A 13,328-nucleotide genomic window follows, 5' to 3' on the forward strand; every position below is an offset into this window, starting at 1 on the left:
AAGACGTTCCACCAGCAGCTTTAGGTGTCCAGCAGCACCTCAAGAACTCCAGGAAAGAGCAAACACCAAGCAGGCTCCAGAGGAGGAGAAGGGAAGCAGCAGCAGCTGCACAGATGTCACTCCCAGCACTAAACACGGAGTTCCACAATTGATCCTGCTGCTCTGAGGAGCTCCAAACACCTTTTCCCACTCCTCCCCTGGAGTTATGGATGTGTCTTGTTGGTGTAAGGGAGGGAAGACTCAAATCCTTATTTTACTCAGCAGTTTCCCACTGGGAGCAGCCCAGGCAGCTGCTCTGGAGGCATCTCCCCCTTTGCCCTGGCCCCAGGTGTTAATTACTCCAGGGGAGAACTCGGCACAGCCACCTTTTCAGCAATCAATAAGCCCTAACCAAGGAGTGAAAGGAGGATTCTGAAATAAAGGTGACTGGCCTGGCCCCAGAAAACATCTCTCCAACTGGTGGATGGGGCCAGCACTCGGAGAAAAAAGGACAGAGGGGATTTCAGCTGAAAACCACAATTAGAGCCTCAAACAAGCCGGGAGCAATGTGTGAGAACAAGCAGCTACCCCAGGTCAGTATTGATTCAGGGGACCATTAAGTGAAAAAATTCAGCAAGAGCCTCAGGAAACTTCAAAATGGTGAAATGATTGGTGGAGGAAGCATTACCAAGAGTGATGTCGAGCAAAATAAACCCCTGTACTTTCCTTGAGGTCTTAAGCACAACACAGAAGGAAAAGAATTCAAAGAGAGTTAAAGGAAAATAAAAGTATTTCTAATGCCAGCTGGTGAAGGAGCCCACTAACTGTAAAAACAGGAGAGGAATTCCCTAAAATTCCTTAACAAGTACATTGTAAAATGACCTGAGGTCATCCCCAGCAATGAATTTTACACGTGTCCCAAAGTGCCTGGTGAGACACTGGAACCCCAGCTCAGAAAAGGATGGGATTCCATAGGACACCATCAACACCCCTGTGATTAATAACAGCTTTTAATATTTCAAGCAAAAATGGGATAATTCAATTTTTAGTGGCAGCTGATTTATGAAGATGCAGCACAACCCTTAACTTGTATTTCTTTGCAGTTCATCCACTGCATTCCACCACTATTCCTTTCATAAATAGTTATTTTAATAAAACTACTCTAAACCAGTCTCACAACTTTCATTTTAAAGTGTAATTTTAATTTTTTGTGTAAAAACGCCCACACAAGTTGGTTGTCACTCACAGCTCCAGGAAACAAGTGCTGAGTGTGATGGGCAGGAGAGTCATAGCTGGCTTCCCAAATATTCCATTTCAAAGGAGAAGCAGCTTCTCAATTAATTAATAGATCACAACAAACACTTTAATTCAGCTTTAGAATGTATTTTTTGAATTATTCCTGCTATTTGGGATGAATGGTAAATGTTCTTGACAAAGGAAACGCTATTAAAGCGAAAACTTGAGAACACTGAGAAAAAAAAAAGAGAAAGATGAAGTTTATAAAGAGAGTCCCAGTTTCTGCTGGAGCCAGCCACTGGGAATTCTGTGGAGCAGAGCATGTGGCTCTTGGCAGCCCTGGAAAACTTTTATCCCAGGATTCCAGCAGGTCACGAGGCTGCAGCATTTTGAGCTGCAATGTTGCCTTTCTGAATTTTTATCATTATGGAATTCCATATGGAAAATGGCTGAGATGTGCTAAACTGGGCAGGTTCCACTCCTCCTGCTCATGCCTGACACTGCTGGGGTAAAATTCACCTGCAGGACTTTTCTGTCTCAAAACATCTGGATAAAAGCCCAACAAACTTCTGGTGATGGTGATCAGTTTTGGGGGGTTTTTACACAAATCTTTTCTCTTTGTATTTGATAAAGACAAATCCAGCCCTCACCATTGCCAGGAAAACCTGCTACCTGAAACCATAATTCCATGTTTGACTGCAGAGAAATCCCCAGTTTGGGGCTGTGGGCAGCAGAAAGAGACCTCAGGTGTCAGTGAGGGGAAGAGTCAAGGAAGAAATCAAACAGAGGGGCTACAGAAACCTAAAATGATATTTGAATTTATTCTATAAGTCAGGGGCCTGCCTCCACCTGCAGTGTTATCCATCCCACTTCCAGCAAATCCCAACAGGAGAGAGCAACAAAGAAGCCCAGCCAGCTTTTAAACAGATTTTGATCAAATTATGGAAAAGACTGTGGGACATGTTTATCATAGGAATGCTGCATTCCTTTCCTGCCATTTACTCCTCTTTGGCTGATTAAAAAGAAAATAATTCCCAAAGAAACTGAAAATACTTATTTGTATAAGAAGACATAAGAGAATAAAATACTAAAATAAAAATAAAATCAAAGGAGATTGGGAATTTGCAGTTGTCATCTTTTCCTTATATAAGTCTTTGAGGGTGGCAAATTCCAGATTGACAAAGGAATGGTTTTCACATTAAAAACATAAAAATAAAATCCCACAGAAGACTCCCTAATCTGAATTAATAGCACAGAAATATAATAAGCACATCTGGCACTATTTGAATTAAACCCCTGCATTTTCAGACATAAATCTGTTGAAAAGATTGGATGGTAAAATTATATTTATGTCTGAGTTTTTCCTCTGATACAATTAATCAACAACACAGCTCAGGAATAGGCTATGGTAGGAGTGTCCTGACTGGATACAGATCCACCTGCTCCCAAAAAAATAATCTTAAATTTATCAAAATTAACTATAAGTGGAGAAAAATCGTGTAAAACGTGGAATAATGGCAATTTTTGTCCATGGAATTCACAGATGCTCTTGGTATTTCAACAGAAATAAAGAACCCAGCATCAGGGATAGACTAATTAGGAAAAGGAAATCATTAACCCAAAAAATGGGCAGAAAATCTGAAATTTTAATTTATGTAAAGGCCACCAAAACTATGACCAGTGATGAAGGGAAGGGTCCATCTTAACTGGCCACCAACACCACAGTGAAGGGAAAGCCTGGGCATGGAATGGGGCTCCTCCAGCCAGAGCCAGGAGAAAACATTGGAACACTGACAGAAAGGACACAAAACTTTCCCAGAGCTCTCCTCCAGGATTGCCAATTTACCAAAACTGGGAAGGAGAGAGCCAACAACGACAAGGCCCAATCCTGAAATTGAGAGCCCACTGAGGAACTAAATGAGGCAGAACTGTAAAATCCCAGCTCTGAACGGAATGCCCAAATCTCCTGCTAAAACACCACAGGATATTTGGACTCCGAGCTTTCCATCCAAGGGAATTTTCACTCAAGTTTGGGATCAGAGGGACAAAACCTGAAAATGTCCCCCAACACCAGCAGCAGTTTGACCTGAGAGCTGAGGATTCCCCAAATCCTCTCCCCTCCTCTCACCCAGGACACACGTGGCCACTAAAACATTCAGATTTGTTAACTTGAATTGTGGATTCATCACTTTAATTGCGGATTTTCCATTTCACTCCGCTTCAGCAGGAGCCACTTCTCAGAGCGGGGTGGGTTTAGCCCAGGATCTCCAGAGAACCCTGCAACACCAGGTGGGTGGAAAATCCCATCTTGTTTCCACTAAAACCAACCCAAAATGTCAGGAATAAGCGACAATGGATTGCTGGAAGCAAATCAAAGGCAGGAGGGGATGGCTGTGGCAGAGAGCCCGGGTGGCTCGGGCACACGGACGGGATTTTTGGGGTTTAAAGCAGTTTTTGCAGCAAGGGCTCCTATAAAAGGACCAGAAAACAACAATGCACTCATTTCAGTCAATATTCCTGAGAAAAAGCAAGGAAAAAAGGCCTTCCTACTGGGAGTGGATACAGCAAAATGGATTAAACACTCTGCAGAAAGAGGGAGAGCTGTAAATAAGATTTTAGAAAATTAATCGGTAAATCCAGGTCTTTTTAAAAGCGAAAATTCCTGGAAGTGTTAAACTCACACAGCCATAAAACTCTGTGTGGGTTCTTCAACAAGAGAGGAAATATAGATAATATTGCACTAGAGGCTAAAAAATTACCTCCCCCTATTTATTTCCTTGCAGCCTGAAATATCTTCCCTTAGATTTACATTTGCATGGAAATGCAGCCACAACCACCAAAAAATTCAACATTCTGATAAAGAGCTGACAGAACAAAGATTTTTGCATCAACATCATCCGGTCATTATTCGATAAATTAATCTATTTCCTAATAAAACCTTTAAAAATTAAAGGTAGAGTGATTCCCACAGCTTATAAAATTCATAAAACTACTAATGTTTAACTCTGAAATATAGATTTTAATCTTTTATCACTGTTTCAATTTTTGCTGCATTATGCTGCAACAATGACATGGGAGAACATAAAAATAGCAGCAGATAAATGCAAGTTCTGAAATGAAAATTTTTAATTAACACATCGTAAACTGCTTTGGAAACAGCTCCAGTCAAGGCAGGACTGACTGAAAAAGCAGGAGCACAACCAACAGGTAACAGGGATTAATTAACAAAAGGAGCAGTTAATACTTGAATTACTGCTTTACTTTTTCCACTAAGAGAGGAATTTTCTCTAAATAAATTAGAGCTTTTCAGAAAAAGGGAATCCCATCCCCTTTGGAACCTTTGCACTAAAATGCAGCAATTGAAAAATAATGAAAATAATTTAAAATATCACAAGGATCCAGTGGGTTCTAAATCAGCACTCAGTTTCAAAATAATCTGATCATCTACCCCAAATCATGCCTAATTACACAGGAATTAACCTGAACTTAATCAAGGTTATATACTTTGAATCAAAGTGCATTTTCTCTTTGCTCTCGGATCCAATGATCAACTCACCCTCAATGCACTGTTTTTTGGGCTGGCACAGATCTGCAGGTTTAACTTTTCCAAAAATGACCTGTGTTTCATGCTTTTGGCCGCTTCTTCTGACAAATAAGTAGAATATAAAATGTGCAGGGCAAAAACATAATTATTCTGAGGAGCACCTGCATAAAACCAGGGTGCAGAGATTTGTATTTTAGGTGCAGACCACAGATAGTTGGGCAAATTTATGCTCCATCTCAGTATTGTGCCAAGATCCCTCTTCAGTATCTGCAATAAAATACATCCAGAGCAAAGACCTCCACTCAAAATCCCCAAAAGAAGAGGAGCAAGAACCCCCTGAAAAGATGAATTCGCTGGTGGCCTCAATAATTAGATTAAAAATCAATTACATTTCTGCCAAAGCATTCGTTTGCTGGAGAAAACCCTCCCAGGAAAGGCACTTAAACTTGGGGATAGAGAAGCAGCCACTGCCCTCCATAAAGTTCCTTTATATATTTTTCCACAATATGCACAAAACCGGAATATGAAATCAGAAACATTTTACACATTCTCATACTTCAGAGAGCACTAACAGCATTTTACTCGTCGAAAGCACTTTATCTTCATGTCTCTATAAGGCAGAGTTGGTGCATAATAATGTAATTTATATTGCCTAAATGTTATTTTGGGAGCATTGCATCATTTCTCAAACTTCATGACCTTTACAATTTTCTAAACTTTTATTTCCCTCATTATTCTGAACAGATTTCATTACATATTTTGAATGTAAACAACCCTGAATAATGATGGGCCCCATTACGTATGTACAGCTCTGACAATCGCGCGCGGGGCCGAGATGGAAACCCAGTGCATTAATTTACCTCTCATCCGCCGTAACTGCACTCCCATAAAAAGTTTTATACTCAACTCACATAAATCACGGGGAAGAAAAATGAGAAAATCTGGTGGCTAACTCATCTTCCACCATTCTGCGAAAATGAAATTCACTGAAATACCTATCAAAACTGCAATCATCAAGAGATAATGTCTTCTTAGGTCTATCTGCACTTTCCGATTTAATTTCCTCCATGCCCTTGACATCCACAGATACCATTAAGATTAAGAGCAGCGAGTAACTGAGCAGTTCTCAGATTTTGATATATGGGGCCCAGGCACTAAATGTAATATCATCATTTGAAAATTAATGCAATATTTCTTTTGTTAGTTTTTCCACTCGGAAAGCGGGATGAATACTTGGGGTTCTCGCCAGTAATTTCCCCATCAGAATGCCGTGCAATTATGAGGAGATGTGCACCTGGGCAGAGGTCACCCAAATTACTCCATCATTTAATGAGCACCGAGATCAAACCCCAGCACACTGTTGCTGCCGAGAGACGCCTCGCAGCCTGCTACATCAAATCTGATGGAATCATTAGAGTAATAAGCAGGAAAATCTGTTTGCAGATTAACCTCTGGTTTCATGCTGCTTTCATCTAATGGGGCGCTGTGGAAATCTTGTCAGCTTTTCATCAGCCGCGATCAAATTACGGGAATTGCGAACAAACCGCCGGCGCGATTGGAAACAACACCCGCACGTGCCGGGGGTTTTATGCAGATGCCAGGGAAAATCACACTCTTTATATTTTACAGCCTTATTTACTTCAGCTGATCACTGCTCTCCTCAGCCTGCAGAGCGGGAATCGGGGACGCTCCCGTTGGCCTTTCCGAATTTACGGCGCAGAACGGCGGCCAAACGAATTTATTGGGGAAATATGAGCGGGGTGACAAAGGGAAAGCAAAATAAAGGCACAAAGGTCACGGGGATGGAGGGTCACAGGGTCCCCACCGCAGCCAAGGGTGGGGGAGGCACCTCAGCCTCGGTGGTAAGTGAGAGTGATCAAAGTTTACTTTTTAATAAAGACACAGAGACATTAAAGTGTTGTTTCATGTGGAGCGGCTCTGGTTTCAGAGCCCGCTGGTAATGGGAAGTGACAGGGTAAAACTCGCCTCTCTTACAAAGTTCCCACAAAATTTGTCGCTGTTGGAACAACAAACTGCTGCAAGCCTTTGAATACTCTGCCATGAAATGCTCTGCCTCTGATGGTTTGATCGCACTGCTGTTCGACTCACATCTGCCGCTACCAGCAGCAAAACCTTGGAACAAATAAAGCGGTGTATGCACACAATTTCACACACACTCACTGCAGAGAGTTCTCCTCAAATGCTGGGATCCACGGAGCCCCTCTGCAGGAGCAGCCCGGGTTTCATCCCTGTAGGCAGGCAGAGCCAACCAAGCTGCTTTCCCCATGGATATTCATAAGCCATTGATCCTCTGCAGTGTGTGATCACCTGGTATGAACCTGGTCCTGAGCTCCTGAAGGAGCTGGAATGATTTCCAAGGGCCAGGCTGCTGCTGAGCCAGGGGAATGTTTGGGATGCTGACCCTGGCACAGCCAAAGGGTCCATCAGCCACTGACACCTGATGGGTTGGGGACACCAGGGGTCCCCTCTCAGTGTGGGACACAGCCAGAGCCAGCACTGCTCCCCAAACAGCACCTTCCAAACTGGTGCATCCAGCTGGACACTCAGTGGCTCTCCAGCCTATCCAAAGGGAAATTTGGAAGGTCCCTGGACACAAATGTCACTTTGGCCACAGGAGGAAAACCTCTCCACCCCCACCTTCACTCCCTTCCTCTCAGAATGGAACAGACAGACACAATTCAAGAGAGACAGAAGAGACAATTCAAGCCTGCAGAGCATAATTGACCAGCATGGAATTTTGCCAGGACAGCAAGATAAACATAATTACTCATATTAAGGGCGTTAATTAATTGTTTGTGAACACAAATAATTGGCTGCTTGGTTTACAGCTCGTTAGGAAGCCAAGGACTCTGCCAGACATCGCTGCCTGGTGGCCACCCAAGGGCCACGGAGCTGTGACACCACAGGTGACAAACTCAGAGAGCCACGAGCAGGGAGGGGCCAGCACTGCAACCAGACTGCCTGGAAAACCCAGGAACAGCCAGGAACGCTTAATTAAAATAAATGCTCCATCAAGTATTAACACTGAATAAAGGAGAAGGATTCTTGGCTGGAGTTGGGGGTTTTTTGGTTGATCAGATTGAAGAAAGACACGGACCTTAAACCCCATCCAGCCCCACCCCTGCCATGGCAGGAACCTCCCACTGTCCCAGGCTGCTCCCAGCCCCAGTGTCCAGCCTGGCCTTGGGCACTGCCAGGGATGCAGGGGCAGCCACAGCTGCTCTGGGCACCTGTGCCAGGGCCTGCCCACCCTGCCAGCCAGGAATTCCTTCCCAGTATTCCATCTAACCCTACTCCTTCCAGTTTGAAGCCATTCCCTGTGTTCTGTCAGTCCAGACTCTTGTAAATCCCAAATTGTAAACCACCCTTTTTTTACAGAAGGGATTTAATAACAGATTATCAAATCAAGATAAAGACCTCTAAGGGATTCAACCTGCAGGTGAGACACCCCTGGAAGCAGCAAACAAGGTGGACTTTCCAACTGCTCTGAGAACTCTGCTCTTTATTGCATTTGGTGATTTCCAACACATTTCACAGGGCATCTTTAAAAAGGAGGAGCTTGAGGATCTCAATCCCAGCAGGATCTCCATCATTTCCATCCCACTATGATCTCCATCCCACCAGGATCTCCAACCTCTCCACTCCACCATGACCTTCATCCCATCACAATCGCCATCCTTTCCATCCCACCAAGATCATAATCCCACCAGGATCTCCATCCCCTCCACCCCACCAGGATCTCCATCCTCTCCACCCCACCAGGATCTCCATCCCATCACAATCTCCATCCTTTCCATCCCACCAAGATCTCAATCCCACCAGGATCTCCATCCCCACCATGACCCTCATCCCATCACAATCGCCATCCTTTCCATCCCACCAAGATCTCAATCCCACCAGGATCTCCCATCCTCTCCACCCCACCAGGATCTCCATCCTCTCCACCCCACCAGGATCTCCATCCCATCACAATCTCCATCCTTTCCATCCCACCAAGATCTCAATCCCACCAGGATCTCCATCCTCTCCACCCCACCAGGATCTCCATCCTCTCCACCCCTCTGGCACTCCAAGGAGATCCTGGTGCCCAAGCTCCTCCAAATCCTTCCCAAGTGATTCCCAGAATGGGAAGCAACAAGAGAAAAGCAGCTCTGTCCAATGAGACACGCAATGTTTTTCACAGCACTATGGAACAGCAGGGATTATTTACATATTCCATGAAAAACCTTTCTCAGGATGGATGTGCCATTAACAGTGAATATTTTAATTTAATGGGATTTAATAATCACTTTACATCAACTATTTAATGTTCCACTGACTGCTGGTACCAACATGTGAGGCTCAACCAGCTTCTGACTTGTGACAAGATTTTATTTTTCCCAGTTTTGATCAACTGATGAGTTTTTAATGCTAAGCCTGGCTTGCCATCACTTGTGGGTTTAACATGTTTACTTAAACCAGAAATATTTTGCACCTCAATTATTATTTCCTACTGCAGCCCTGAATGGAATTTAAGTCGATCCATTATTCATAAAGCAAAGACAAGAGAAAACACAAAGCTGTGCACTTCTTTCAAAGCCTCCAAATGACTCAAACACACCATATTTATGCATGCAATATTTGATTGTGTCCCTGGCTCTTTTTTTTTTTTTTTTTTAACTTTTTTTTTTAATCACAAGTTTGTTGTTTTCAGATCAGGATATGCCAAAAATCCAACACCGAACAATTTTTGTTTATAATTAAGGCAATCATCAATCCAAGGATTGTAGTCCAGTTTATTTCATCTCGACATCAAAAAAAAGTAATTTAAAAAAATTAAAATTCCCTTGAAATGGGGAGATAAATGAAAATGTGAGTGCCTTCACATAATAACAGTAGCCTGACCCTCTGGGAAATGGTTGACTTTCTCAATTCAAGGTATTCAAAGCTCATTCAAAAGTGTTCATTTGGAATGCAGATATCAAAGATGATGCAAATGTTCAAGAGAAAATTAAAACTTACCAGATGTTCTAATCCAGCTTTGATGTTTGCAGAGTCCCTGTAAGAGAAGAACAAAAGTTCTAAATAGTTGCTAAACCCTTGTCTGCAACGATTTCTGTTTAACTCTGAAATGGCAAAGCTGGGTAATTTCTCCAGTGTGTCAAATTTTTAATTTTAACACACATATTTACCTGTAACACCTAAAAAACATTGATTATCCTAATGCTCAATGACAGAATTCAACCCTCAAATAGTACCTGCCCTGAAATTGCTACAAACAGTGGCAATGCCACAGGATACACATTTAAATTAACATTTTAATCTAATTATCCTACTAGCTACCCTGGAAAGAATCAGCCAGGCCAGGCCATGGAGCTGTTTATCAAATCCACGTTTGGTGCCTCCTGGTTCTGCCCTGCCACCACTACCACAATGAAATTCCCTGCCCCTTTCCAAGGGGATGGACAGAAGGAATTGTGAATAATTCCATGGCTCATGGCAGCCATGCTGGAGCTGGGCATCCAATCCCTGAAAGCTGCAAAAAGTGCAAAGGTGCACAGAGAAAATGGGAAGAATTTTACATAAAGGCAGCTGCAAAAAAAAAAAAAGGACCAAAGTATCTGAGTAAAAACTCCGAAAAGCAAAAATTCAGAGGGAAAATTTATCTTTAACATATCCTGCCATGGAAAAAAAAAAATGAAATCCAATGGAAAACAAATTAAAAATTCCTGAAATCCCAACCCACCAGACAAGGAGATGGTTTCTGCTTCCATCAGCTCCAGGTTCTACCTAATTCCAACATCCCCTCTTGGAAGGTGGGTCATTCCCACAGCAAACAGAGAAACCAGCCCGTGAGGACTGCAGGGAACCAGTTTACACTACACTATTACTAATTACTAGTACTAAAATTGCTAATTATTTATCGTTTCCTAAAGCTTTTCCAAAAATCTGCTATGCAGTTTTTTCTATTTAAATGTCATTAATGAAGCGAGAGGGGGGAAAAAAATAAGTACTTTAGCTGTTTGACTTTGAAAAAATTTAATTTCTCAGTCCCAGAGGATTTATCCCAATTTTGGAGACAGGAGGAGGCTCCAGGGAGAGCTCAGAGCCCCTGGCAGGGCCTGAAGGGGCTCCAGGAGAGCTGCAGAGGGACTGGGGACAAGGATGGAGGGACAGGAGCCAGGGAATGGCTCCCAGTGCCAGAGGGCAGGGATGGGTGGGAGACTGGGAATTCCTGGCTGGGATGGGATTCCCAGAGCAGCTGGGGCTGCCCCTGCATCCCTGGCAGTGCCCAAGGCTGGGTTGGACACTGGGGCTGGAGCACCTGGGACAGTGGGAGGTGTCCCTGCCCATGGATGGGGTGGGATGGATGGGACTGATCTCCCTTCCCACCCAGAGCATTCCATGATCCCATGATCCCTTCTGGAGGCTCCACCTGGCCCTTGGAGGTGGGGCTGCCCTGGGAGAGGACGCAGGGCAGGGCTGGAGGAGCTCCCAGGCCAGCCCCATCCCTGCCATCAATATCTGTGCACCTCCCTCAGCCTGTGCTGAAAGCAGCCCTAATTCAATTCCAGGCCTCAAAACTGATAAAAAAGGTCCTGAAGTGGAAAATGTGAGGAGATTATTGGCAAATGAATAAAGATTTGTATCGAACCAACACACGGGAGCGGAGCGGGGCTTGGTGGGGCTGTTTTTTAATCATGGCCTGTCTCAAACCTTCTGGGAACAGCGAGTTTCCCTTCCCCTCCTGCAGCACATCGATTCCTGAATTAGGCTGCAATATTAAATAATTAATATACTTGCCATGATTGATGTTTTGCATTAGTTGAATATTAGGTTATCAATCAAAATCCACTTGGTTTAATGTAATAATATTGAAAAAGTGTCACGGGCTGTTCAGCCAATTTGTAGTTGAGGCAGCCCAGACAGGAATATTGGTGTAGCACAAGGCCCTAACGCAGGAAATGCACTGCTGGAACATCCATAAGGAAAACATTATCAAACTAACCAGGACAAGGCTGAGCTTGTCCTAAATAAACCTTGGGGCACCTGTCACTTGCAATGAAAACCTCTCCCCAGCCTGAGGCTGCAGGGCATCAATCAGCCAGGCTATGGCAGGGTTTTATCTTTTAGTTAGCCAATAGATTATATTAGAGATCTTACACAATTATATTCTGCATCCCATTCTATAGTACATTAGATATACTATAAATTATATTACATAATTACCCTTATATTTATCTAATTATATCTAATAATTATATATTTAAAATACATACTATAAATGATAACATAACATTTGTTGCATTTGTATAATTATGTGAAATAATCACATATTTAAATTATATTGTTTGTATCAAATCATACAAATAAGGCTCCAATTATTACTATATTTCAGATGTTGTTTTAGGCAAACCCATGGCCACAGCTCAGTCTCTCCCACACAGCCTTGAGTGCCTGCAGAATTTTAAACCATTCAACACCACAAATAAAAGCCAGGAGCAGCTTCATGCACATCCAACATTCCAATGCTCACAACATAAAAGAAACCATTAATTTGGTATTATTACCAGGTAATTATGTTTTACTCCATTTTATACCCCAGACTTCCCAATAAATTTGCTTTCCATACCATCTCCAGTGCAGCACCTTCCTTTCTTTGGTTCATTAGGCAAGTTTGATTTTATTCCTGAGTTTTCCTTTTTCTACCAGAGAAGCTTTGGAAATTTTCCCCACTATAGTCAAGGATTTGCAGCAAAACACCACCTGACATGCATATATATATATAAAGTCATCCATTAAACCCAGGAAATATCATACTCAGGCTCATCCAAATGTTTCAGCAATGCCAGGGGAAAAAATTCCAGCTCCATCTGAATCCTGGTCATCAGGGACCTGTAGCAAGAAGCTGGGAATTCAATTAAGGAAGTTCCATCCCTGCCCATGGCAGGGGGGGAACTGGAGGAATTTTAAGGTCCCTTCCAACACAAACCATTTTGGGATTCTCCAGGTTTTGCCAGGTCTGGGATAACTTAAACCCACAGTGACTAATTGAGGTGGTGTGAACTTCCTTTGCCAGTAACTTAAAAGTATTCCCTAGCACTTGCTGAAATAATGATTTGAACCTGGAACGTATTCATGTTCCTAAAAATACTCCCTGTATCAAACTAATCATTAATCAAGGGAGCTGAAAAATGTGCACTATCCTCAAAATACCCCATTCAGGTATTATAAAACAGCCTAAGATTTCACATATAATGTACTTTCCAGTGAATTTACAGCAGTTCCACCCAAGAACTGAAGGACTAATAGAGTTAATTAATACCCAATAATAGTCTTTGCCATAGATTTTGAGTGAGAAGCCATAGGCTGCAGGATAATCCTATGGGTTTTTTATACCCAACATGGACATTACAGGAAAACTCAGGTCAAAGGGACTTTTGGAAGGTGCAGAGTTCCTGAGAAAAGAATTAGATTTCCATGTGATCACACAACTTTATTTCTACCTCAGGATATTCCAAGATGAGACATTGCTGAACTTGTCATTTTTTGCTGCTCTTTCCAATTT

General features: G+C 42.8%; 1 protein-coding gene across 2 annotated transcripts in view; it reads right to left on the bottom strand.

Moving 5' to 3' along the window:
* RSRC1 (arginine and serine rich coiled-coil 1) overlaps positions 1–13,328 on the bottom strand; it is a 99,797-nt gene that overhangs the window by 41,778 nt on the left and 44,691 nt on the right. For both annotated transcript variants that reach the window (XM_066556545.1, XM_066556546.1), the window contains one exon: positions 9,782–9,818. In XM_066556545.1, coding sequence (XP_066412642.1) covers positions 9,782–9,818 — 37 coding nt within the window. The remainder of the gene's footprint in view (positions 1–9,781; positions 9,819–13,328) is intronic.

Source organism: Molothrus aeneus, chromosome 10, assembly GCF_037042795.1.
Source record: "Molothrus aeneus isolate 106 chromosome 10, BPBGC_Maene_1.0, whole genome shotgun sequence".
Lineage (NCBI taxonomy): Eukaryota > Metazoa > Chordata > Aves > Passeriformes > Icteridae > Molothrus > Molothrus aeneus.